The sequence below is a fragment of the Chlorocebus sabaeus genome, chromosome 6, assembly GCF_047675955.1.
Source record: "Chlorocebus sabaeus isolate Y175 chromosome 6, mChlSab1.0.hap1, whole genome shotgun sequence".
NCBI classification, from domain to species: Eukaryota; Metazoa; Chordata; class Mammalia; order Primates; family Cercopithecidae; genus Chlorocebus; species Chlorocebus sabaeus.
Window position 1 is genome coordinate 6,108,149 of NC_132909.1, and position 25,217 is coordinate 6,133,365.

A 25,217-nucleotide genomic window follows, 5' to 3' on the forward strand; every position below is an offset into this window, starting at 1 on the left:
AGGCGCTGATAGTAACAGTACCCACCCCACAGGTCTGCATGAGGTTTCAATGAAATAATGTGTGTGGGACACTTCGCAGACTGCACATAATAAATCCAGTCAATGGTAAGTGCTGACAATTATATTATCATGACCATAAAAATTGCTTAACCAATGGGCCTGGTACAGTGGCTCATACCTGTAATCTGAACACTCTGGAAGACCAAGCCAGGAGGATTGCTTGAGCCCAGGAGTTCAAGACCAGCCTGAGCAACATAGTGAGACCCCATCTCTAACAAAAATAAAAAATGAGCCCAGCGTGGTGGTGCACACCTGTGGTCCCAGCTATTTGAGAGGCTAAGGCAGGAGGAATGCTTGAGCCCAAGAGGTTGAGGCTGCAGTGGGCTATGATTCTATCAGTGCACTTCAGCCTGGATGACAGAGCAAGATCCTATCTCAAAAACAAACGAAAAACTGCTTAACTAAGAGGCTGGTCTAGAGCCACAGTAAGGCTTTATTTTACAGCAGCAATTGCTTCGGTCAAAGATGGTCAGGGCCAGTGTAAGTATCTAAGCATCTCTGCAGCCGTAAACCAGAGTTCTGGAGTGAGCCACGGCTCAAACCTGACCATGATGGCCAACTGTTTGCAAAGTAGAGGAGCAGGAGGCTGAAAACTGAAGTGGTTTATCTGCCAAAGGCACTGGACCTGGGACAGGCTGGAGACACCATCAGATGTGATGTGCTGAAAGTTTTTATGTTCCAGATTTTGCTCTAAGCACTTTATATGTGTTAATTCCTTTTTTTTTAGACGGAGTTTCACTGGTGTCGCCCAGGCTGGAGTGCAATGGCATGACCTCGGCTCACCGCAACCTCTGCCTCCTGTGTTCAAGCGACTGTCCTGCCTTAGCCTCCCAAGTAGCTGGGACTACAGGCGTGCGCCACCATGCCCGGCTAATTTTTGTATGTTTAGTAGAGACAGGGTTTCACCATCTTGGTCAGGCTGGTCTCGAACTTCTGACCTCATGATCCACCCGCCTTGGCCTCCCAAAGTGCTGGGATTACAGGCGTGAACCACTGCATCCGGCCTATATGTGATAATTCTTTTAAATCCTCACATTAACCAGTGGGAAGGAGGACCTGTCATCATCTCAATTCCTAAGTGAGCAAGGGGGCAGAGGTGGTAAACTGACACCCGGCCGTGTCCAGAGACCAACTCTCAAGGATGTGGCCTACCACGTGGTAAGCAGGAGTGGGAGTGAGAGAGTTCAGGGGTGTGTGGGCCCCAGGTAGATCGAAAGGAGGCTGAGGCTTTAGAGAAGGGGACTGAGCTGAGGGGGGAGCTTGGAGCTTCCAAGGGGGGCAGAGACTCACTGTCGAAGTTCCGCCTTGACAGCACTGGACACTCGGGGGTAGCAGACGGAGAAGAGGCCGCAGGCCGAGGTTCGGGAGGTGAACCAGTCGCCGCCCGCCAGCCGCTTCACCAGCGGCACAAAGTGTGCCTCCAGGTCAGAGGGCGAGTGCTCGTGTGAGATGGCCCGTAAGGACTCCACTGCCTTGTCCCGCACCACTGTCTCCTCCACTGTGGCCAGCGACTCCAGGGGTGGCTGTGGTGAGAATATGAAGTCACTGGACAGCTCCCTCTCTACCATCCCCGGCCCTGGAGCCCCATCCTGCAACCCCTCATGGGCTCATCTCCTCAGAGAAACCTTCCCTACTACCCATCCCTGCCTTCATTAAAATAGCATTAAAATAGCATTTTAAAATGGCTGCAGTGAATGATTCAAAGGAAAAACGTAATATTATGCCAGCCAGCAGAAGGTCTCTGTCAGCATGCCTTCCACAAAAGTTCTTACTTAGGGGTCCTTGAAGGAGTTTCACTGGGGTCCATGAATCTGAAAATTACACACGTCACTTTCTGAGGAGAAAGTTCTTAGCCTCTCAAAGTGCAATGATCATCACTGACACTGCGTAGAACATCCATTCACTGTGTGTACTAGGCAGGACCACCGTGTTGTACCAGGGGTGCTTGTTCTTCCTCACTGAATTCTATAAAGCAAGTCCTGATTTTAAAGAAGAGAAAACTGAGGTACGGACTGGCTTGCCCAAGCTAGTAATAGCTACAGGTCAGGATCGAAAACCTGACCTGAGTTTCCCATGAACAGGGACAGTTGTGCTGTGTCATACAACTCTGGTGACTGAATTGGGATCTCATGTTTCTGGGGGACTATGGGGCTCGGGACGGCTCGCTGGTTGTTACTGTGGGCCTAGAATGACTGTGTCATCTCTGGGTTTCCACAGCCTAGAGACTTTGCTCACTGTTTGTGGAATGAAGAAACTACACAAAGCCCTTTTCTATTTCCTATAACCTGTTAAAATCCAGGTTAACAGCCACCTCCTCCAGGAAGCCTTCCCTGACAACTTCCCATCCCACCTAAGCAGGTTAGGTATCTACCCTGAGTTTTAAGGGCCCCCCTGCCTCCCTTGTTTACAGCGTTGAAAGCAACCAGGAGCCTTCTGAGGATAGTACATAGGAGTGGCTAAGAATTAGGGGACTGGGATCTAATCTGGACTCTGCCTCTTCCCAGCTTGGGCAATTCACTTAAACCAACCTGTGCCTCAGTTTCCTCATCTGAGCAACAGAGCTAACATCAGTGCACAATTGTGTAAGGCTCTTGGGATGTGCACTGCAGGCAACGAGCAAGCACAAGCGATTCTGATCTGACTCTTCTCTGGTTTCCAGCACTGCCTGGTCCAGAGAGCCCCAGGATGTCTGCAGGCTGACATGAACATCACACGCATCAGTCACAGGGAATTGCTTCCCAAAAGGAAGCGTGGGTTGACTGGGACTTTCTTCACTGAGAAGGTTCTGTTGGGAGACACTGGCCAGGTAGGAGAAGGATCCGTGGGTCCCAGCCCAGCTCCACAGTAAGCTTGAGTCCCAAGCTCAGTTGCAGACCCTGGGGGCCTTTGTTGAAGCCTTGGGGTTTCATAAAAATGATGTCTTCTGCTCCTAAGTCCTCTGAGAAGCTACTGAAAGCTATGAATTCACTGTTCAGAAGTTCCACCTGACAAATATAAGCCAGGGGCTACAGACAATTTTGTGAAATTCAAGGAACCCCTTCTAGGCTGGCCCCCAAACCTTATCATGCTCATGTGAAGAAGTCCTGTTTTTTGTAAAATGTATGAAACGATCTCATTTATGTACAATTTTCTGTGTGTCCATATGCACAAATCATACACATACGCCCAGATGAAAGCTGAGATACCAGAATTTAATGGTAACTATCAAGTTTCCTTAGACAATGCTGTTTGGGAAAAAACGAATTACTGTATTTGCTCAAATCCCAAGATCCCAACAATGATAAGCACCATTCTTTTACACACCACTAAGAGGGAGAAAGGCTGCTGCTATAAAACACCATCAAGGGCTGGTGCCACATTGTATCTCTAACAACAATGAAATACAGAATCACTGGGGGAGTGGGGCGGAGGCAGAGGCAGCAGCAGTGGCCCAGGGCTCTGAGAACAGTGAAAACCAGGGGACTCGGCAACTTGTAAGGCCTTCCTTCCCAGATCATCTTCTCTCAAACAATGCTTCTTGTTGGGATCTGACCCATCTTTGTGCCCCTAGCCATCACCTAGCATGGGACACACAGGCAGGCAGTGGGGTGGGAATGTGGCAGAGAGTCAAATAGACAGACCAAGAATCCCAGCTCTGCCATCTACAAGGCATACAATCTTGAAGAGACACTTAACCTCTCAGTGCTCCAGGTGGCTCACCCATAAACAGGGAATCCCTCCTACCCCAAAGGCTGGATATGATGTCACAGCAACAATAATGACAATTGCAGTTAACATCTGTTAGTACTTACTAAGTGCCAAGTACTGTGCAAGGGCTCTTCAAGATAATTTTAAAAGGTTTTCATAATCCCATTTTGCAGATGAGAAAGGTACAGCACAGGGAGGTTAAGTAATTCTCTTACAAGTCAAACACCAAATAAGTGGTAGAACCCAGCCTGACTCCAAACCCACAGCCCTGTATGTAGAATCCCAGATGAGGCCTGGCACTGGGCACCTACCTGACCACTAAACAGAAAGGATGACAACTGCACCCTGAGTTCACAATATTAAAAGCCACTACTGGCCGGGCACGGTGGCTCAAGCCTGTAATCCCAGCACTTTGGGAGGCTGAGGTGGGTGGATCACGAGGTCAGGAGATCGAGACCATCCTGGCTAACACGGTGAAACCCCGTCTCTACTAAAAATACAAAAAACTAGCCGGGCGTGGTGGCGGGCGCCTGTAGTCCCAGCTACTTGGGAGGCTGAGGCAGAAGAATGGCGTGAACCTGGGGGGCGGAGCTTGGAGTGAGCCGAGATCGCGCCACTGCACTCCAGCCTGGGCAACAGAGTGAGACTCCGTCTCACAAAAACAAAAAACAAAAACAAAAATAAAATAAAATAAAATAAAAAAATAAAAGCCACTACTGACTTGTTGGATTAAAGCAGATGTCCATGGCCTAGCTGTTCTGACGTGATCCCCACGCTCCCCAACATGCTCCCCTCCCTGCCCTAGGTTGGCAGGGCCATGGGCCTGACCCTAAGGGGTGGGCAAGAGGACTTCCTGCCTTCCACTCACCAGCAGGCAGTGCACGTACTCTGGGCCTCCCACCAGGGTAGTGAAGGTTCCCAGCTGTTCTGCCAGGGCCAGGAGGACCTCATCTTCATCATAGATGGTATCTGTGGAACCAAGACAGACTTCGTGACTATCCCACCTCGACTCTGACCCCAGCCGAAGCTCAGAACTCATGGACTCCATTCTGCTTCCTCAGGCTGTCAGCACTCAGTTTCCCCATCCGCCCACTTGCTCCCCACTCTCCACCTGGGCTGACACAGAGATCACGGCACAGGCTTGGCTGGGATGAGAGAGCCCTAAGTCCTGCTTCTGCCCTCTAGCAGGTGCGGAACACTGACTGAGTGATTCCACCTCTCTGAGTGCCAGCTTCTGCGTCTGTAAAATGGTGTTCACCATCCCTCCCTTGTAGCAAGGGTTACAGTGAGGAGCAAATATGACCAGGTGTATAAAGCACAGAGCAACGTCAACGAGAGCTTTTCTGGGGTCCAGCTTCTCCCCTCAGCACTGTTCTGCCAGAAATTTCTTTTTATCCTTGGAGATTCAGTTTAGCTACCCCTTCTTGGAAGATTTCTAGGATGTCCGCTGGAACACCTTCTCTGGGCTCAGTCTCCCTCTCCTTCCCTGCCACCTTTACCCATACCCTTAACATAGGCTATAATCGGCGAGCCCAGGACTGGCTCCTCTCTATGCCCCAGTTCCTGCCAGAGCTGAGCACAGACAGAGAGCAATTCAGGTTTGCTGAAAGAATGAATATGTGAAGGGAAAATCTATTCTGTCCCTAATGCCCACATCCAAAGGCCTCTCTCTTAAGCTCCATCCTCTCATCCCTGAGGCAGTGGGAACTGCTAATCCCTGCAAAGCACAAGATGCTAATATCCCTGGCATCTATTACCACTTAAACCTCCTGCATTTAAGCTGGGTATATGGCAATCCAGCAACAGACTACATTTCCCAGATGCCCTTGCAGTTGGCAAGGCCATGTGACCTTGCTCTGGCCAATGGGACGTGAATGTAAGTGGTGGGTTCAACTTCTGCGTCACCTCCTTATCACAACCGTCTCATTTAAGTAGTCATTATCATCATCCCCATTTTATGGTGGGTTCAAATCTTGCTTTACTGTTGGGTGCTTATATAGCAACTCACTTCATCTCTCTGAGCCTTTCTCATCCCCCAAATCACAACAGGTTGTTCTCACTTCACAGGGTTGTTCTGAGACTAAAGGGAAATAAATGCTTTCAGTGAAGAGCTCAGCACAAGGCCCAGTAGGAGGGTAAGCATCTCTGCCTCTTCCTTCAATAAATAAATTCTCACCAATATGACTCTGGCTACACTGTTCTTAGGTTCATTCCCAGCCTCAGTTTCCCTGGCTCCCTCTGCACACAGTTAAAACCACCCTCACTGTTTTCTTTGTCTCCTGAAGACCTTATGCATATCCACAGACTCAATTCTTATTCATCTCTATCTCCAGTCTAGACCTTATAGCCAAGTAATGCTGCTGAAGGCCAAATACCTGGGAGCTGCCGGCACCCTGTCTTTCCACCAATCCACACAGAACTATCCTCCTTGGAAGGGTTGGCAGCTCCTTCTGAGCCAAGTCTGTCAACCCTCCCAACCTAAGGTCACTCTGATCATCACTGTCACCTGGGAGACTGCAACAGCTTCTTTTTTTTTTTTTTTTGAGACGGAGTCTCGCTCTGCTGCCCAGGCTGGAGTGCAGTGGCCGGATCTCAGCTCACTGCAAGCTCCGCCTCCTGGGTTTACGCCATTCTCCTGCCTCAGCCTCCCGAGTAGCTGGGACTACAGGCGCCCGCCACATCGCCCGGCTAGTTTTTTGTATTTTTTAGTAGAGACGGGGTTTCACCATGTTAGCCAGGATGGTCTTGATCTCCTGACCTCGTGATCCGCCTGTCTGGGCCTCCCAAAGTGCTGGGATTACAGGCTTGAGCCACCGCGCCCGGCCTGCAACAGCTTCTTACCTGGTTTTCCCGCTTCCACCTTTGCCCCTACACCAACTGGATCTCCCAGAACCCAGAGTGACTCTTTCAGGTGTAAAAGAAATCCTAACACTCTTTCATTTCAAACTGCCAATAGTTCCAAAGAAACCTGATCTCAAATGTTGTGGTCACTGCTCTTCTCCAACCTCATGTCCTAGTCTCACTCTCCCTTAACAATCTTACTCAACTCATGGCTACCTCACTGCTATTCTTCCAACACGCTGAGCACACATCTGCCTCTCCTCACAGCCTGAAATGCTCTTCCCACAGAGTCCCACATGGCTGGCGCCTCCGTTCCACTCAGGACCCTCTCCCATTAAGCTTCCATAAAAACCCAGAGGGTTCAGAGAGCTTCCAGATGGTGCAACATGTGGAGGCTCTTGAAGGGTGGCGGGCTCAGGGAGGACAAGGAAGCTCCAGGCCCTTTCCCCCATATCTGACTCTATGCAACTCTTCATCTGTATCCTTGGCAATATAATACACCGGTAAACGTAAGTGTTTCCCTGAGTTCTGTGAGCCTAATCAAACCCAAAGAGGGGGTCATGGGAACCCCAACTTGAAGCTGATCGGTCAGAAGTTCCAAAGGACCTGCGACTGGTGGGCAGGGTTGGGGACAGTCTTGGGGACTGAGCTGTCAATCTGTGGGATCTGACACTATCTCTGCATAGACAGTGTCGGAACTGAATTAGAGGACAACCAGCTGCTGTCCACTGCTCAGTTTGGGGGAAAAACCCCAGACATATGGTCACAGAAGTCATGTTCTGTGATATGATTGCTCTGGTATGAAAGTAGAAGAAAGACGCAGAGTTTTCCTTACACACCCCGACTGTTAGGCACTGCTCTTATTAGACTCCTTTACAGATAAGGGAAACGAGGCTAAGAAAGGTGGAGTGACCTACTCAGGTTTCCTAGCAAGTCGGCGGCACAGCTGCTTGCTTCAAACCCAGGTCGCTCCAATATTTTTCCTCTACAACTTCTTCACCACTTACTATCCTGCCATGCCTCAGCATTCTAAAGCTTTCAAATCTCCCCAACAGTTCACCAATAGAAGCCACCTGGTTTGGGGCCATTTGTTCAGTATCATATGAGCAGACTCTCCATGTAGCATTCAGTCAGACACACCTGCACCCCTCAGTCACTAGCTGTGCCACTGCAGGCGAGTCACTGCACCTCTTTAGGCTCCAATACCCCATATGTCCAGTGCGGGGAGGGGTAACAATCTCAAGCTCCTTCCTCCCCAGGATCATCACTAGGTCCAAGTAAGACAATCCCATACACAAGAGTTTAATTAGTGACAAAGCATTCTAAACCTTCAGCTGTGATTTCCGCTGGTATGAAGTATAAAGCATGAAGTAGTAATGGGAATAATGATAACAGAGGATTTACCATTAATTGGTAGTCCAGTCTGTGTCAGACAGTGTACTAAGTGCTTTACCTACATCCTCACAGACAGCAGTGCTTAGTAACAGCCTGGCAGCTAACGCTTCGGCAGCACGTACCGCACAGTGTCATAAGCACCTTATAGTATCTTACTTAGTCTTCGTGTTAGGTTACATAATTATGCCCATTTCACCTGTGAAGAATCTGAAGCAGGTAAATGTAAAATATCTTGCCCAAAGTCACACACCTGGAAAGTGGTAGAGCTCGGATTTGAAATCGGTCATTAACCAATGCTGTCAAGTTAAAGGCCAGAATGACTAGATAAATATCCCTTCTCAGTTACCTCCTAACTGCATGACCTTGGGCGAATGAATCACTTCACCTCTCTACATCTTGGTTTCTTCACCTACAAAATGGGGACAGTAGTATTACCTGCTTAAGGCACTGCTGTGAGATTAACTGGGTGAAAGGACAGTGATGTATGTTTACTGAGTACAGGCAGCTTTCTAAACACTTCATATGAACTCAATCCTCACAAGATACAGTGTAGAACACCTCCTGGCATATAGTAAGCATATCATAAGTATTAGCAATTGTTATTAATATTGAATGTTCAGATCAACACTATGGCACACAGATGATTATCCCAATCTACAGATGAAAAACATAAGAAACAGATAAACTAACTTGTCTAAAGTCACCAGCTTCCAACTGTTGGAGCTGCAACTCAAACCTGGTTCTATCTGCCTCTAGATCTCTCTCACCAATGTCTGCCTCCAGCATTCCAGACCATTCTTTTAGAGCAAGACTGCACTTCTCTGAATCCCTTTTCCCACTCCATAATGTCTAGCACAGGGCAGACATTCACAAACCATACGTTAAATCCACAAGTCTTCTCTTATCTAGTGAAAACCACTTCCCAAGAGTCCCCACATCTGGTCCCAGGGGTCCCCTTCATTACCTGTAAGGAAAGGCAGAAGCTCACTTCGGGTCCTTTCGACCCCAAGGGCCAAGGCGATGGTGGACAGCTTCTTGATGCTGTTGAGGCGAAGCTAATGAGAGAACAAGAAGAGGAGGGGAGAATGTTAGACATTCCAGACACACATGAGTTCGGACAGCTCCGAACCCAGGCAGCCCCTGGAAGCCTTGCTTGGTTACGTGTGAAGATGCTCAACAGTAATTTGGCAAACGCCCAGCAAGAGACCCTGAGACCTCGAGCTAATCATTAAATAACAATAGTAGTGGCAGCAACAACAAATGCAAAAGAACATCCCTTGGTTCTTATGGAAGCGACACCTCCTCAGTTGAACTTTCCAAGACCACTCTGTTGAAAACTGTACTCCCTCTCCTCCTCTCTCTTCATCACCTTCTCCTGTACTTCGTACCACATACCATGCTAATACACTGTACTTTAACAGCAGCAGCCACTTTATAACATGCTTCCTCTGTGCCAGGTCCTCGGCTAAACACATCCACACACCTGCACCCCTGTCACTAGCTGGAGTCCCATTTTACAGACAGGGAAACAGGCTCGGGGAACAAAAGCCCCTCTCAGGGTCAGAGAGCTAAGATCACATGGAGCAGGATTTAAAGCCAGGATTGCTGGCTAAGTGATTATAAAAGAACAAACAACACTCCAGCCTGGGCAACAGAGTGAGACTCTGTCTCAAAAAAAATAAAGAACAAACAATATTACAATAAAATGACGACAAAAACAGGAGTAGCATTAGCAGTAGTAATAATACCACCAGTATAGGAGGCTGAATGGCAGCCTCAAAAAGTTATGTCCCAGTGATGAGCATGTCAAAATAGAGTCTTTGCAGACGTAGTTAACTGTGTCCAGATCATTCTAAATGGAGGGTTAGCCTTAAATCCAATGACAGTGTCCTTCTAAGAGACAGAAAGGAAGACAGATACACAGAGGGGAAGGTAAGCATGTGAAGATGGGTGGAGAGACCAGGGAACACAAGGAATTGCTGGCACCACCGGAAGTCCTAACTTCCAGAAAGGCATGGAATGGGTCTCCCTCAGAGCCTCCAAAGGAACCAACCCTGCTAAGACCTTGATTTCAGACTTCTGGCCTCCAAAACTTGTTGTGTTAAGCTACCCAGTTTGTGGTGATTTGCTATGGCAGTCCTAGAGAACTATTTTATTTGGCTAACAAACATAATAGATCTCATGCCAAGTATTTACATGTTGGGACTTCATTTGATCCTCTAGATCCTAGAAGAAAAGCATGGCTAATGTCCTCTTTTCACCACTTTGGAAAGTGAGGCTCAGAGAGGTAAAGACACCTGCCAAAGCCAGCACCAAGGGAGTGTGGGATCCAAAGCCAGCTGCTCTGACTGCAGGCCAGACTGTGGAACTCTCCCCTCATTTCTTCATCTCCACCACGATGCCTCTCCTATTATTAACAGCTCCCAGCACTGTCACAAGAATGGAATGAGCTCATGTGTGTGGGAGTGGGAGGAAATGCTTTCGCGAGTGGGAGAGTGACTAATGGTCCCACAGGGGACCTTTCTTCCTGGATAGAGGCAGAACAGGTAGGGACAGGGCGAGGTTGAGGAGCAGGACCTCCCTTAGCCTGTTCTGTTCTGAGGCCCCACGTAACTGAGACGAGGTCTACCAGTGACTAAGATCCTGCGTGAGGGGTTCTCCGGTCCAGGAGTTGAAGAATATCTTTGGGATTACAGACGATGAGCATCTGATGAAGCGTTGTGATGGCCTCTCCTCAGAAAAATGCACACAGTTAATCTTTCATACAGGTGGTCCAAAACTTACCAACCTGGCATTAAACGGACCTCAGGATAGAGTACTACAAAACCTGCAACTGATTTTCAGCTAAAAAATAAAACATATATAAAGACAGACCTATAGAAAGATAAACAACTAATATGGCAAACACTAACAATCACTGACCTGGGGTGTGTAAGTATAGAGGTGCTCACTGCACTAGGCTAAAAGTCAGCAAAACTTATTCTATACATTCCCAGATAGTAATTATTTTCAGCTTTGCAAACCTAACTACTGAACTCTGCCTGTGTGGCATTGAAAACCACCATAGAACCAGAACTAGAGAAGCAAACAGGCATAGCTATGTTCGAATAACTTTATTTGCAAAAGGAGACAGTGGGCTGAATTTGGCCCACGGACTGTAGTCTGCTGACCCTTATATTAGTCTTCCAACGTTATGCAAGTCTGAAAACTTTCATAATAAAATACCATGGGGAGGCCGGACATGGTGGCTCACGCCTGTAATCCCAGCAATTTGGGAGGCCGAGGCAGGCGGATCACGAGGTCCTGAGATTGAGACCATCCTGGCTAACACGGTGAAACCCTGTCTCTACCATAAATACAAAAAGAAATTAGCCGGGCGTGGTGGCACGCACCTGTAATCCCAGCTACTTGGGAGGCTGAGGCAAGAGAATGGTGTGAACCCGGGAGGCGGAGCTTGCAGTGAGCAGAGATCATGCCACTGCACTCCAGCCTGGGCGACAGAGCAAGACTCCGTCTCAAAAACATAAAAAAATTAATTAATTAATTAAAATAAAATACTGTGGGGAGTATTGACCTAGTTGTCTCTTTCTTTCCTCTTTGTTTTCTCCAAGTTGATCTGTGTGTTCTTCTCTCAGCCGAGCTATGGGGAAATATACATATGGGCTAGCGCCACACTAGGTGAGCAGCAGTCCTGAGGACAATGAGATGGTACAGGGAATAATCACAATTAATAATCAAAATCGTAAATGTCAGAACCATAGCAACAAACGTTTACTGTTTGCTATGTGCTTGGCAGCATTCCAAGTTATTGACATGGATGATTAACACATTGAAGCCTCCTAACTGCTCAGAAGTATGTATTGTTAGTAGCACACCCACTTCACTGGTGAGGACACTGACGCACAGAGGCGAGGCTGTCACTTACTGGAAAGCAACGAAGCCGGGCAGCCTGACTCAATTTCAACATCATGCTGTCATTTAGGCAAAAATGTCTGTATGACAAAGCTTCCATAAAAACCAAAGAGGATAGGATTCAGAGAGCTTCCCAAGAGCGGAACACGCAGATTCTTGGAGGGTGGCATTCCCAGGGATGGCATGAAAGCTCCCCGTCCCTTCCCCCATAGCTTACCCTATGCATCTCCTCATCTGCATCCTTTGCAATATTCTTTATAATAAACTGGTAAATCTAAGTGTTTCCTGAGTTCTGTGAGCCGCTCCAGCAAATTAATCAAACCCAACGAGGGGGTCGTGGGAACCCCAACTTGAAGCTGGGGATGCCCAAGAGGTGGGCCCATGACAATCAGGCTGCTCTCCCATGGCACAGAGTCCCCTTCCTCCCACTGCTGTTCTTCCGGATTCTGCTTTTGGTTTCATTAAATGTGTTTCTTCAGGCAGACAGCATCATCAACGCTTGAGAAAGGTGGCCTAGGGTGGTACTACAGGGCTGCAAAGTCCAGGTTCAAGGCTAAACTGCTTACCTATTAGCTGTGGAATCTTGGGCAATCCTTGTACCTTTCTGAGCCTCAATTTTCTCATCTGTGAAGTGGGGATGATGAGAATACTTACCCTCAGAGGGTTGTCCTGAGTACAAAATGATGTTCTACAGGGACACCCTAGCACTAGGGGAAGATTAATAATGGCAGCCGTGGCAAGCACGCCTCACTGACGGCATCCTGATTTTGTTCAGATTATTAAGAAGGACACAGTGGCAGCTGGTCCACTTATGTTTCTTTTCCCTTTTTCCACCATGACAGAATAATAACGGCAAATATTTCCTTAGTCTCTACTACGCCCCAGGCTTTAATGTTTTAACTCATTTAACCCTCACAATCCCATGAGGGAAATACAGAATCCCCCATCTTAAGGCAGAGAACACAAAGGCACAGGGAGGTAAACTGCATACAGCTTACTGGTGGCAAAGCCAGGATTTGAATCCCAGCCACCAGGTTCTTAACCAGTACTATGGATTCATACTTGCTGTTTTTTCTTTTTTGTTGTTCTTGCTGTTGTTTTGAGACAGGGTCTCGCTCTGTCACCCAGCCTGGAGTGCAGTGCCATGATCGCAGCTCACTGCAGCCTTGACCTCCCGGGCTCAAGTGATTCTCCCACCTCGGTTACCCAAGTAGATGGGTCTACAGGCAGGTGTCACCAAGCCCAGCTAGTTTTTTAAACTTTTTGTAGGGGTGAGGCCTCACTACGTTGCCCAAGCTGCCCTCAAACTCCTGAGCTCAAGCGATCCTCCCGCCTCGATCTGCCAAAATGCTAGGATTACAGGCATGAGCCACTGCGCCCAGCTTTGTTTTTTGGTTTTTTTTTTTTTTGTAGAGGGGTGGGGTGGTGCCATGAATCCCCTTAGTAGGTCTAATAATGAACACAATTTTGAAACAGAGGTGAACATAAAAGACACTAGAAGGTATATATTATTGTAGAAATGACAAGTGAACACATTCTGGCGACAGTCACAGGTTTTGCTAATACTATCTATGATATACTATAGGGATATTATAATTCATAACAGAAGGGAAGTTAAATGTAAGTTAGAGGTTAACGAAAACAAAGATGTTATAATTCCCAGGCAGGTCCAAACTCATGGACCTGCCTGGGAATTTCAGATGATCCCCAAGTTAAGAGCTCCTGTACTGGGCTACACTGCTGCTCATCATCCTTGGTTTTCAGCTGTATACATGACCTTTGGAAAAGACATTTCTGAATTGCCTTTGCATCTGAATGTGACTATAAGACTAACATCTGGCCAATAAAATCCAAGTGGAAATGTTTTGTGCAACTTATAGGGATGGGGTTCACACTTATCTTCCCTCCTTCCTGTCTGGAATGGAGTTATAATGGTTGGGGCTTCCGCAGCCAACTTGGGGACCTGAGGTAACCTGGGGGACAGGGAGGGTAGAATAGAGGACACAAGCAGCGTATAATGGTAAGAGCCTGGGACCCTGACACCATGAAGTGCCACAGCAGCCTGGACTGCCACCAGACATTTTGGTCATCAGTCAGAAATAAACTTCAAGCTCACTTAAGCCCCTGTTATTTAGAGTTTTCCTACTACTTATAGCCAAACTTAACCTCAACTAACTCTGCACATGACCTAGTTCTGGGCAAAGAGATATACAAGCAAGTCTGCTGAGGAGATTCAGGAGAGATTTTCCTCCTTCATAAAAGGGAGGAGGGGAAGAACCTCTGTGTCCTAAGCTGGCCCCTGGTAAACTGCACGAAAAAGTGCAGTCCCACTAAGACAGCAGATGCTGCTGGAATCTTATAACCAAAATAGGCCAGTCAAAAAAACCGCATTTCTGTGATATCTTTAAGCCGACCCAATTCTGTGATAGCTTTGAGCTGCTGAACTTGCTATATGAGAAATAAAAAGAACCCTTACTTGTTTAAACAACTCTTGGTTGGGGTTCCTGTCACATTCCTGACAGAAAAGCTATTAATATCATCATTAAGAAATCTTGACTGGCGGTTGATCATGTCATATTCGGAGGAGAATTCCCTGTGTACTGACTATCTCCCAAGTGTGTCCCCACCAAGCACCTGCTACAGTTGGGATACTGTGAAATACAGATTTGGGCTCCGTCCCCATTTCCTTGCATACAACTCTTCAAATCCTTGGAATCTCCAAGGTGGGTTTTGTATGCTAATGTTGACTGATACCTTCAGGATGGGGTCCATGGTCACTGGGAAGACAGTCATGGAAAACACAGAGACTTGATTAGAGGGTTGGGATTTTCAGCCCCACCCCACATCCTCCATGGAGCGGACAGGGGCTGAAGGTCAAGGTGATCACCAGGTTCAATCAATCCTGCCTACCTAACAATGCCTTTATAAAAACCCATAAGGACAGGGCCTGGGAGCGTCAACACAGCTGAACACACACAGGTTCCTGGAGGGTGGTGCACCCAAGAAGGGCATGGAAGCTCCACACCCCTTCCACCATAGCTCACCCTATGCCTCTCTTCATTTGTATTCTTTATACTATCCTTCATAATAAACTGATAAACTTAAGTGTTTCCCTGAGTTCTGAGAGCTGCTCTAGCATATTAATCAAACCCAAAGGCAGGGTGGTCATGGGAACTCCAACTTGAAGCAGGTAGATCAGAAGTTCTGAAGGCCCAGAATGGCAACTGAAGGCGAAGGTCAAGGGGCAGTGAGGCCTGAGCCCTCGACCTGTGAGACCCAACACTGTCTCCAGGTCGTGTCTGAACTGAGCTGGAGGACACCTAGTTGGTGTGCGCTGCAGAACTGATTGCTTGCTTGGTGGTGGTGAAGAATCCCTTCCCCAACAACACACACTTAGTCATGGAAGTCTTCTTCTGTGTTGTTGATTGTTGGGTTGAGAGAATAGGAATTGGGATTTTCCAAAGAGTCCACCTATATATATGGTTCCACGACAGCACTTACCATCCTAGACTGGGACTCTCTGTGTCCCAGCAGGCCTCAGCACAGAGCCTGCTCTGTGGTGACTTAACAAATAGAATCCCCCTTTCCACTACATGCACCTGTGGAAAGGGGACCCACTTTTAAAGACCCATCCTGCATTCAACCTATGGAGCCTTCCATAATATGAATCTATATGGTATATCCCACATGTAGTATGTCTTCCCTTCACAATCAGAATAAAAGCTAAGGCCCTACTCTGGCCTACAAGGCCCAACACAATCTGACCCTAGTCTACTGATCCATTCTCACTGGGCCTGGCTTATCACAATGGCTTCCTTGATAGTAACCAAAAAAACAAACAGCCCAGTGTATTCCCAACCCAGGCCTTAGCACTTGCTGACTTGGTCCCACAAGGTTCCCCAGATGCCCCATTTCCTCAGGTCTGCTCAATCCCCGCCATATGACTACCGTAGGTAAACCAGCACACTGAATAAGCCAATTTCACTGCATCTTCACCACCAGGCACATGCTGATTCGTCATCATTATCCCCATGTTGCAGACGAGGAATCTAGGCCCAAAGAGGGGAAAGTACTGCTCCAGGGGCACACAGGGAGCAAACTGGTAGAGCAGGGGTTCAAACTTCAGTCATCCTCAACTCTTCCCTCTACATCACCCACCAGGAAATCCCATCAGCTCCCCTCAACATGTCCTGACTGTAACCACACTTCCCCACTACATGCTAACACTGGTCCTGGGTGCTCTGTAAAGGCACCTCAACAGGACCAGTGTTCCTGCCCAACCCCTATGACAGCCAGAGGAAGGATCCTTTAAAATTACATCAGAACCCATCATTCCTACTCAAAGCCTTGCAATTCCCCGCTTCCCCACCCCCCACCCCCGCTTCAAGGCCTTCACCTTGGCCCACAGGCCTCACCTGATCTAGTCCTGGTCTAGTCCTCACCTCCCACCACTTTGCCATTCTCTCTGCCTCAGTTGGCCTTTTTGCTGTGCTTTGAACGCATCAAGCATCCTCCCACTTTGTATCAACCATTCCCTCTGCCCAGACTGCTCTTCCATGACCTGTTCATTTCATTCAAATACTTGTTCAACACCACTTCCTCAGAGCAGCTTTCTCTAACCTCCCTATCCAACACAGCAGCCCCAGGTGCTTGCTCCATTCCCTGTACCTGTCTTATTTTTTTTATTTTTATTTTTTTTTAGAGACAGGGTCTTGCTGTCACCCAGGCTCTCACCGCAGCCTCCATCTCTCTTACTGTCACCCAGGCTCTCACTGCAGCCTCGACCTCCCTGATTCAAGCGATCTTCCGACCTCAGTCTCCTGAGTAGCTGGGACCACAGGCCTGTGGCATCACACCAGCTAATTATTTTTTTTTTGGTAGATACAGGGTCTCACTTTGTTGCCCAGGCTGGTCTTAAACTCCTGGGCTCAAGCGATCCTTTCACCTTGGCCTTCCAAAGTGCTAGAATTGGTCAGGCGCAGTGGCTCATGCCTGTAATCCCAGCACTTTGGGAGGCCGAGGCAGGCAGGGAGTTTGAGACCAGCCTGACCAACATGGTGAAACCCACTCTCTACCAATACAAAAATTAGCCAGATGTGGTGGCGGGCACCTGTAATCCTAGTCACTCGGGAGGCTGAGGCAGGAGAATCACTTGAACCCGGGAGGCAGAGGTTGCAATGAGCAGAGACGGCCTGGACAACAGAGTGAGACTCTGTCTCTAAAATAAAATAAAATAAAATATAACCAAAGTGTTAGAATTTGGCTTGAGCCACCATGCCTAGCAATTTTTCTTCTTAGCAAGTACTGCCACTGACATCTCATTACAGATCTACTGTCTCCCATACCAGAATGTAAACCCCGGAAGGGCAGCTTTGTTCCCTACTGTACGTCTAGTATCTAAAACAGAGTCTGGCACATAGGAGGTGTTGATAAATACTTGCCGAATAAATAAATCAAGACTACAGGATTTCATATCCTGTGTTCCTTCTAGTATCCTGAACTATCTCAGACACAATTAAAATATCTGGCATAAGAATATAATCAGGAACTGTGTGTCCTACCCCAGACTCTATTCCACCCTTAGGTCCTACTTCCTTTCCTGACTACTCCACTTCTCAGCTGCACAGCTTTGGCCACGTTATTCATGGTGCTTTAGTTTCCTCATCTGGAAAGTGTGGACAAGGACAGGACCTACTTCAAAGAGTGATTATGAGAATTCAGTAAGATTGTCAGTGTTATTCCTCTGCACTGTACCTAGCATAGAGCAAGCACCCAGTAATTTGTTACTCAGATGGTTTAAGTCAGAGGTTGGCAATTTTTTCCCTGCAACGGGCTAGACAGCAAGTATTTTAAGCTTTGAGGGCCAGACCATCTCTGTTACAACTATGCAGCTCTGGGCTGTAGCACAAAAGTAGTCCATAGGAGCTTCCAGACAGATGAACATCCAGTGGTTCCTAGAAGGTGGAATGCCCAGGGAGGACATGGAAGCGCCACACATCTTCCCCCAAACCTCACCCTGTGTATGTCTTCACTGTATCCTTTGTAATATCCTTTAGAATAAACCCGTAAGCTGCCTAGCTCTGATCCTGGCACAAAAACAACTCCCTACAAATGTTTGCTGGTTAGTGGATGGATGGATGGATGGAAGGATGGAATGACAGACAGCTGAAGGAAGTGATCTTGGAGTTTAAAAAAAAAAAAAAAAAACTGGCTGGGCACATGGCTCACACCTGTAATTCCAGCACTGTGGGAGGCTGAGGCAGGAGGATCACCTGAGATCAGGAGTCTGAGACCAGCCTGGCCAACACGGGGAAACCCAGTCTCTTCTAAAAACACACACACAAAAATTAGCCAGGCGTGGTGGCCTGCGCCTGTAGTCCCAGCTACTCAGGAGACTGAGGCGGGAGAATTGCTTGAACCCGGGAGGCGGAGGTTGCAGTGAGCCGAGATCACGTCAGTGCACTCCAGCCTGGGCAACAGAGTGAGACTCCATCTCAAAAAAACAAAACAAAACAGCAGCAGCAAAAAACTATGGCCATATCTGTTCCATCTTCCTGGGAGGCTCTTCCCCACCTCCTTTCAATCTCTTCTTAAATTCTGCAACCTCAGAGGGGCCTTGCCTGATTGGCCTACTTAAAATGGATCTGCCCCACCCCACTTTGTACTTGCTGTGCCCTCTGCCTTTAGGTGTGTTCTCAAACTTGATCTCAACAAGGCCTCCCCTCACCACACTTTAAAACTGCATCCCCCAGGCCGGGCACAGTGGCTCACGCCTGTAATTCCAGCACTTTGGGAGTCAAGGTGGGTGGATTACCTGAGGTCGGGAATTTGAGACCAGCCTGACCAACACGGAGAAACTCCATCTCTACTAAAAATACAAAATTAGTTGGGAGTGGTGGCACATGCCTGTATTCCCAGCTACTTGGGAGGCCGAGGCAGGAGAATCATTTGAACCCGGGAGGCAGAGGTTGCAGTGAGACAAGATCATGCCATTGCACTCCAGCCTGGGCAACAAGAGCGAAACTCCGTCTCAAAAACAAACAAAAAAAAAACCCTGCATCTCTCATCTCTCTTATTTTTATTTGTCTCCCTACTGCTTATCCCCAGTATACTCTGTTTATTGTCTCTCCTCACTGCAAAGTAAAATCCCCTACTGCATGCCAGTGCTTAGAACAGTGACCTGCACAGAATAGAGGGCCAATTCAATATGGATTCACTGCCACAACATCCTGTTTGTTTCCTTCCCATCACTTTTCACACACTCATCTGTTCAGCTCTGTTGACCTGTTTCCCACCTGAATCCTGTATAGCAACTGGTGTCTCCACTATATCCCCAGCATCATACCCGATATATGGCACGTGTTTACTGAACAAAAGAATTCATACAACCGCCCTATGAACTAGATAATTATCCCCATAAAAGAGAAGAGGAAACAGGCCTAGAGAGATTAACTAACTTGCGCATGTCAATCAGTGAGAAGTGGAAGGGCCAGGAATACAACCACAGCCGGTCTGCCCCCAGAAACAGTGATATACCAGGAACCTAGGAGGCGGGACCCACGTTTGGCAGGTTACCCAGTGCACCTTGTTCAATTTTATAAATGCGAAAACTGAGACCTAAAGGGAGGATGGGACCTCTTTAATCACCACTCCCAATAATCACAGCTAATATGTATCAGGCCCTTACAACAGGTCTGACACCACTGGACTTTTTATTTGTGCCATAATTCGTTCAGTCCCTCACAAGTCCCTCCAGCAAGACCAGGACTACAATTAGCCCATATTTTATGGAACACGGAGGCCCAAAGCGGTGAAGTAATTTGCACAAGGTCACACAGCGGGTGGCAGCCCTGCTCAGAGCCTTGGGCCACCGCATCCCATAACCAGGAATGTTCATCCGGGCTGGGCGCGGTGGCTCACACCTGTAATTCCAACACTTTGGGAGGCCGAGGCGGGTGGATCGCTTGAGGTCAGGAGTTCCAGACCAAGCCTGGCCAACATGGAGAAACCCGTCTCTAGCAAAAACACAAAAATTAGATGGGCGTGGTGGCTCGCGCAGGTAATCTGAGCTACTTAGGGGGCTGAGGCGCGAGGATGGTTTGAACCCGGGAGGCAGAGGTTGCACTGAGCCAAGATCGCGCCACTGCACCCCAGCCGGGGCGACACATAGGCTGTCTCAAAAAAAAAGAAAGAAAGAAAGAATGAAATGTTCATCCGCTTAGCAAATCCTTCACCCCCTATCCCGATCAATGGGAGGCTCCGGGGAGATGGGGAAGCGGGTTTCTACAACGTAATTCGCTCTTCAATTTGGCTAGTCCCCACCTTTGGTGTGTGTGTGGGGGGGTGTTTTTGCGTCCCCGTCCTCTTAGGACACCTAAACCAAAATGAGACGTGGAGGAAGAGCAGGAATTGGGATGGCAGGCCTTCGCCTCTCGGTCCCCACTTGGGCCAGCAGTCGAAACCCAGAAAAGAAAAAAACCTTCCCAGGTCCTGACCTATCAGGCGGCTCTGCCCTACTCGGAGCAAGTCACGAGCGCCCCACATCTCCAAGGGGCCATTCAGAGGCCGCCGCCAATCACGGAGCCCTCCTCTCTCCCGGACCCAGTCCGCCGACCCCAGCCCTGGCCGCAACCTCCCAGGACCGCGGACCGCGGACCGCCGCGCGCACTGAGCAGGCCCGGGACCCTCGAGGCTAGCGCAGGCCCCCGCCCTACACAGGGCCAACACCCAATCGAGGGCGCCGTCTCAATGACTCCGGGCACCCGGGGAGATAAGAGACGCATGTTGATTGGCCGCCGCCCCTTCCGCCACTCCCAGCGAACGCTGAGTCTTCTCCCCGAGGGCTGCCCATGCCCCCAGGTACCCCTCCCCGTCTTCCCCAAGTCCCCCGTAGCCTCCGTACCTGAACGTCCTCGTTGCGGAGTTCGTCTATGAGCACCGCGATGGGGTACAGCGAGTCGTCGCCGTCGGCCGCCGCCATCTTGGCTCCGTCCCGTTCCTGTCAGACTGCGGCCAGCGCTCTGCTGAAACGGCGGGGCCGAGCTGGGAGGAGGAGAAAAGCACGCGTGGGGGCGCCCGAACCAGTTTACAGGGGCTGCTCCACGGCCATTGGCCGCGCTACGCCGGCCTAAACCCGCGTTTCTTTGGTCCGGACTAGTGAAGTCCCGCCCGCTTCCCATTTGCCATTGGTCGAGTGAACGAGATTTGACTAGTTTGAGCCTAGGAGAGGGCGAAGAAAGCGGAAGTCAGCTGTGTCCTAGCGACCAAGATTGTACCCGCCCTCGTCGCTGCTAACAACGACCGGGACGAGCAGTTGTTTCTAGCCAATGAGGGGCGATATGGGGAGGACGCTAAGCCTGACCTTTGGCGGGGGGGGAATCCCGGGGATGGTTTCTGCGCGTGCGTCAGTGGTAATACGTGACGTCATGTGGGGAGCGGGAGGGTGTGCAGGTTTTGGGTTACCAGGCCGTGGTTCCGCTGGCTGGCAGGCTGGCTCCCCGCGCCTTTGCGCGGCAGGAGGAGGGAGTGAGACTTTTATTTGTGTTTGATTTATGCCAAGGCCCAGAGAAGGGAGCGACTTGCCCTGCTGTCTCTCTTTTTCTTTTTCTTTATTTTTTTTTTTTGCTTTTTAAAAGACAGGGTCTCGCTCTGTTCCCCATGCTGGAGTGCAGTGGCGCTATTATCTTGGCTCACTGCCGCCTGGACCTCCCCGGGCTCAAAGGATCCTCAGGCCCCAGTCTGCAGAAATAGCTGGGATTGTAGGCTCGCGCCGCTAGGCCCGGCCAGTTTTTTAAAGAATTTTTGTGGAGACGGAGTCACTGTGTTGAGCTCAATTGCCTTGCTCTTTGGATGAAACCCAAGTCCCTCGGGCCGGTATTCAATACCCTGTCTAGGCGCGTCTCCCGCCTCCGTTGTTTACCTTTTCTCTGATGTCCTGGAAAATCAGAGCTGCCTGAGCACATCTTGCGTTTTCGTGCCAGCAAGCCTCCTTGCCCAAGCTGTACGTTCTGCCTTTCTTATTCACTTCTCAGATCTCTGCGTAAATGCTCTTGTTCTCTAGGCTTCCAGAGCCACCAGAACCTCTCTCTCTGTCTCTCCAGTCCCATCTATGTGTCTCAATCCCAGAGCCTGGGCTGTGACTATGCATTCGAATCTGTTTCCTCCATGCAGTGGGAGCAGGATTGGATCTGACTAATCTCTGTTTTTAACCTCTTCAACAAAGCCCCACCCCCACCGCAATCTTAGGACCACTCTGGGGGAGTTGGATGGGGATGGTAAGGCCTGGGATGCTCTCTCTTCCTTTATTCTACTACTTGAAGTGCTGGACTGAGCTAGCACTCTGACAGGTCTGAATACCCACAGCATCTATTTCTTTTTTCTTTCCTTCTCTCTTTTCTTTTCTTTTTCTTTCTTTTCTCTTCTTCTTCTTCTTCTTTTTTTTTTTTTTTTTGAGACGGAGGCTCGCTTTGTCGCCCAGGCTAGAATGCAGTGGCCGGATCTCGGCACACTGCTGCCTCTGCCTCCCGTGTTCAAGCAATTCTCCTGCCTCAACCTCCCGAGTACTTGGGATTACAGGCGCCCACCACAACGCCCGGCTAATTTTTGTATTTTTAGTAGAGACGGGATTTCACTACTTTGGGCCAGGCTGGTCTCAAACTCCGGACCTCAGGATGATCTGCCTGCCTTGGCTTCCCAAAGTGCTGGGATTACAGGTGTGAGCCACCGTGCCTGGCCCAGCATCTATTTCAGATACCCTTACCCATTCCAGTTAGGAAACTGCTGCTCATAAAAGTGGGGATGGGGGTTGAATATTTCAGTCCCAGCCCTCCATATTACCAGGATTCCCCTCAGCCCCAAGGCCTCTGAGGCTGGGGATCTTTTTAGCTACGCGTGCCTGTCTTGGTGTCAGACTGCTTGGGATGTTGGGCTGGGGGCTTTTGAAGTGCCTAGGGCCTAGAAATTTTCAAAGGCTTATGAGCCATTATAAATCTCAGAAATAAAATAGAAACAAATTATGGATTCCAAAATGCCAAAACAAAACTGCAAACGAATAAGTATTCAGCAAATACCTATACAAATCAATACCTATACAGATCAATGCCAGTGATAATAGCTACAGTAAAGTGTGTTCAATAAATTCATTCATTTAACCCTGACAACAACTCTATGAGATATATAAAGTACCAGCATCATCCTAATTTAATGGATGAGGAAACTGAGGCATAGAGAACTTTAGGAATTTGTCCAATGTCTCATAGATGGTAATAGTGGTGCTGGGATTTGTTTGTTTGAGACAGGGGCTTGCCTTGTTGCTAGGCTGGGAGTGCAGGGACGCAATCCGTGCTCAGTGCAGGCTTGATCTCCCAGGCTCAAGTGGTCCTCTCACCTCAGCTCCTCCCTCCCAACCCCCAATAGCTAGGACTACAGGTATGTGTGACCATGCCCGGGTAACTTTTTAATTTTTGTAGAGACCCCTGGGGTCTCACTATATTGCCTAGGCTGGTCTCAAACTCCTGGGTTCAAATGATCCACCTGCCTTGGCTCCCAAAGTGCTGGGATTACAAACATGAGCCACCCCACTCGTCTGGTGCTGGAATTTGAATCAGGGCAGTTTGACTCCAAAGGCTAGCTTGACTAAAACTCAGCTTTAATATAGTGATACAGGCCAGGTGTGGTGGTGGCTTATGCTTGTAATCTCAACACTTTGGGAGTCCAATCCTTTGGGAAGGATTGCTTGAAGCCAGGAGGTCAAGACCAGCCTGGGTAACATAGCAAGACCCCTGTCACTGCAAAAAAGAAAATTAAAGTTAACCGGGTGTGTTGGCACATGCCTGTAGTACATCAGGTACATCCCTGTAGTACTCAGGAGGCAGAGGCAAGAGGATCACTTGAGCCCAGGAGATCGAGGCTGCAGTGAGTCGTGATCACACCACTGCACTCTAGCCTGGGCAACAGCCAAGACCCTGTCTCAAAAAAAATTAAAATAAAAAAATATATATATACACATATAATATTTAATGTGGCATTTCGGATTATTTTACTATACCTGAGTTCATAGGGGGGTGGGGTGTACAAAAGCAAGAGATTCTGGGACTAGGAGACATGCCTGATGTTGGGGCTTGGGCTTTCCTAATCCTCAGTTTCCTTTTTTGTTTGAGACGGAGCTTTGCTCTTGTTGCCCAGGCTGGAGTGCAATAGTGCAATCTCGGCTCACCGCAACCTCCGCCTCCCAGGTTCAAGCGAGTCTTGTGCCTCAACTTCCCGAGTAGGTGCGATTACAGGCATGCGCAACCACACCCGGCTAATTTTTGTATTATCAGTAGAGACGGGGTTTCACCAAGTTGGCCAGGCTGGTCTTGAACTCGTTACCTCAAGGGATCCACCTACCTCGGCCTCCCAAAGTGCTAGGATTACACGCGTGAGCCACTGCACCCAGCCTGCTTTTTATTTTTGTAGAGACAAGTTCTCCCTATGTTGCCCAGGCCTATTTTGTGGTTTTCAATAGCACCATGTTACTGTCAAGAATTAGGAAAGTTGCCGGGCGCGGTGGCTCAAGCCTGTAATCCCAGCACTTTGGGAGGCCGAGACGGGCGGATCACGAGGTCAGGAGATCGAGACCATCCTGGCTAACACGGTGAAACCCCGTCTCTACTAAAAAATAGAAAAAACTAGCCGGGCAAGGTGGTGGGCACCTGTAGTCCCAGCTACTCGGGAGGCTGAGGCAGGAGAATGGTGTAAACCCAGGAGGTGGAGCTTGCAGTGAGCTGAGATCCAGCCACTGCACTCCAGCCTGGGCGACAGAGCGAGACTCCGTCTCAAAAAAAAAAAAGAATTAGGAAAGTTTCAGAGGCTGGGGGCAGTGGCTCACGCCTGTAATCCCAGCACTTTGGGAGGCTGAGGCCAGCGGATCACTTGAGGTCAGGAGTTTGAGACCAGCCCGGCCAACATGGTGAAACCCTGTCTCTACTAAAAAATACAAAAATTAGCCAGGTGTGGTGGTGCACACCTGTTATCCCAGCTACTCGGGAGGCTGAGGCAGGAGAATTGCTTGAACCCTGGAGGCGAAGGTTGCAGTGGGCCGAGATCTCACCACTGCACTCTAGCCTGGGCAATGAAGCAAGACTCAGTCTCAAAAAAAAAAAAAAAAAAAGAATTATGAAAGTTTCAAGATTTTACCTATTTGTAAGCTAACAATTTACTTGGTTAAAATTTCAAGGATAAGGCCAGGCGCGGTAGCTCATGCCTTTAATCCCAACAGTATATGGGTGGCTGAGTCGGCTGGATCACTTGAGGCCAGGAGTTTGAGACCACAACATGGTGAA

The 25,217-nt window shown here is 48.8% G+C and overlaps 1 protein-coding gene across 1 annotated transcript in view; it reads right to left on the minus strand.

The window, feature by feature from the left end:
• PPP2R1A (protein phosphatase 2 scaffold subunit Aalpha) overlaps nucleotides 1-21,143 on the minus strand; it is a 35,785-nt gene extending 14,642 nt beyond the window's left edge. Inside the window, exons 1-4 of the mRNA XM_007997857.3 lie at nucleotides 20,798-21,143; nucleotides 8,948-9,038; nucleotides 4,616-4,716; nucleotides 1,351-1,583 (exon numbers count right to left, since the gene is read on the minus strand). Of these exons, the coding sequence (XP_007996048.1) occupies nucleotides 1,351-1,583; nucleotides 4,616-4,716; nucleotides 8,948-9,038; nucleotides 20,798-20,875 (503 nt within the window). The 5' untranslated portion in view covers nucleotides 20,876-21,143. The remainder of the gene's footprint in view (nucleotides 1-1,350; nucleotides 1,584-4,615; nucleotides 4,717-8,947; nucleotides 9,039-20,797) is intronic.
• Nucleotides 21,144-25,217: the final 4,074 nt, after the last annotated feature.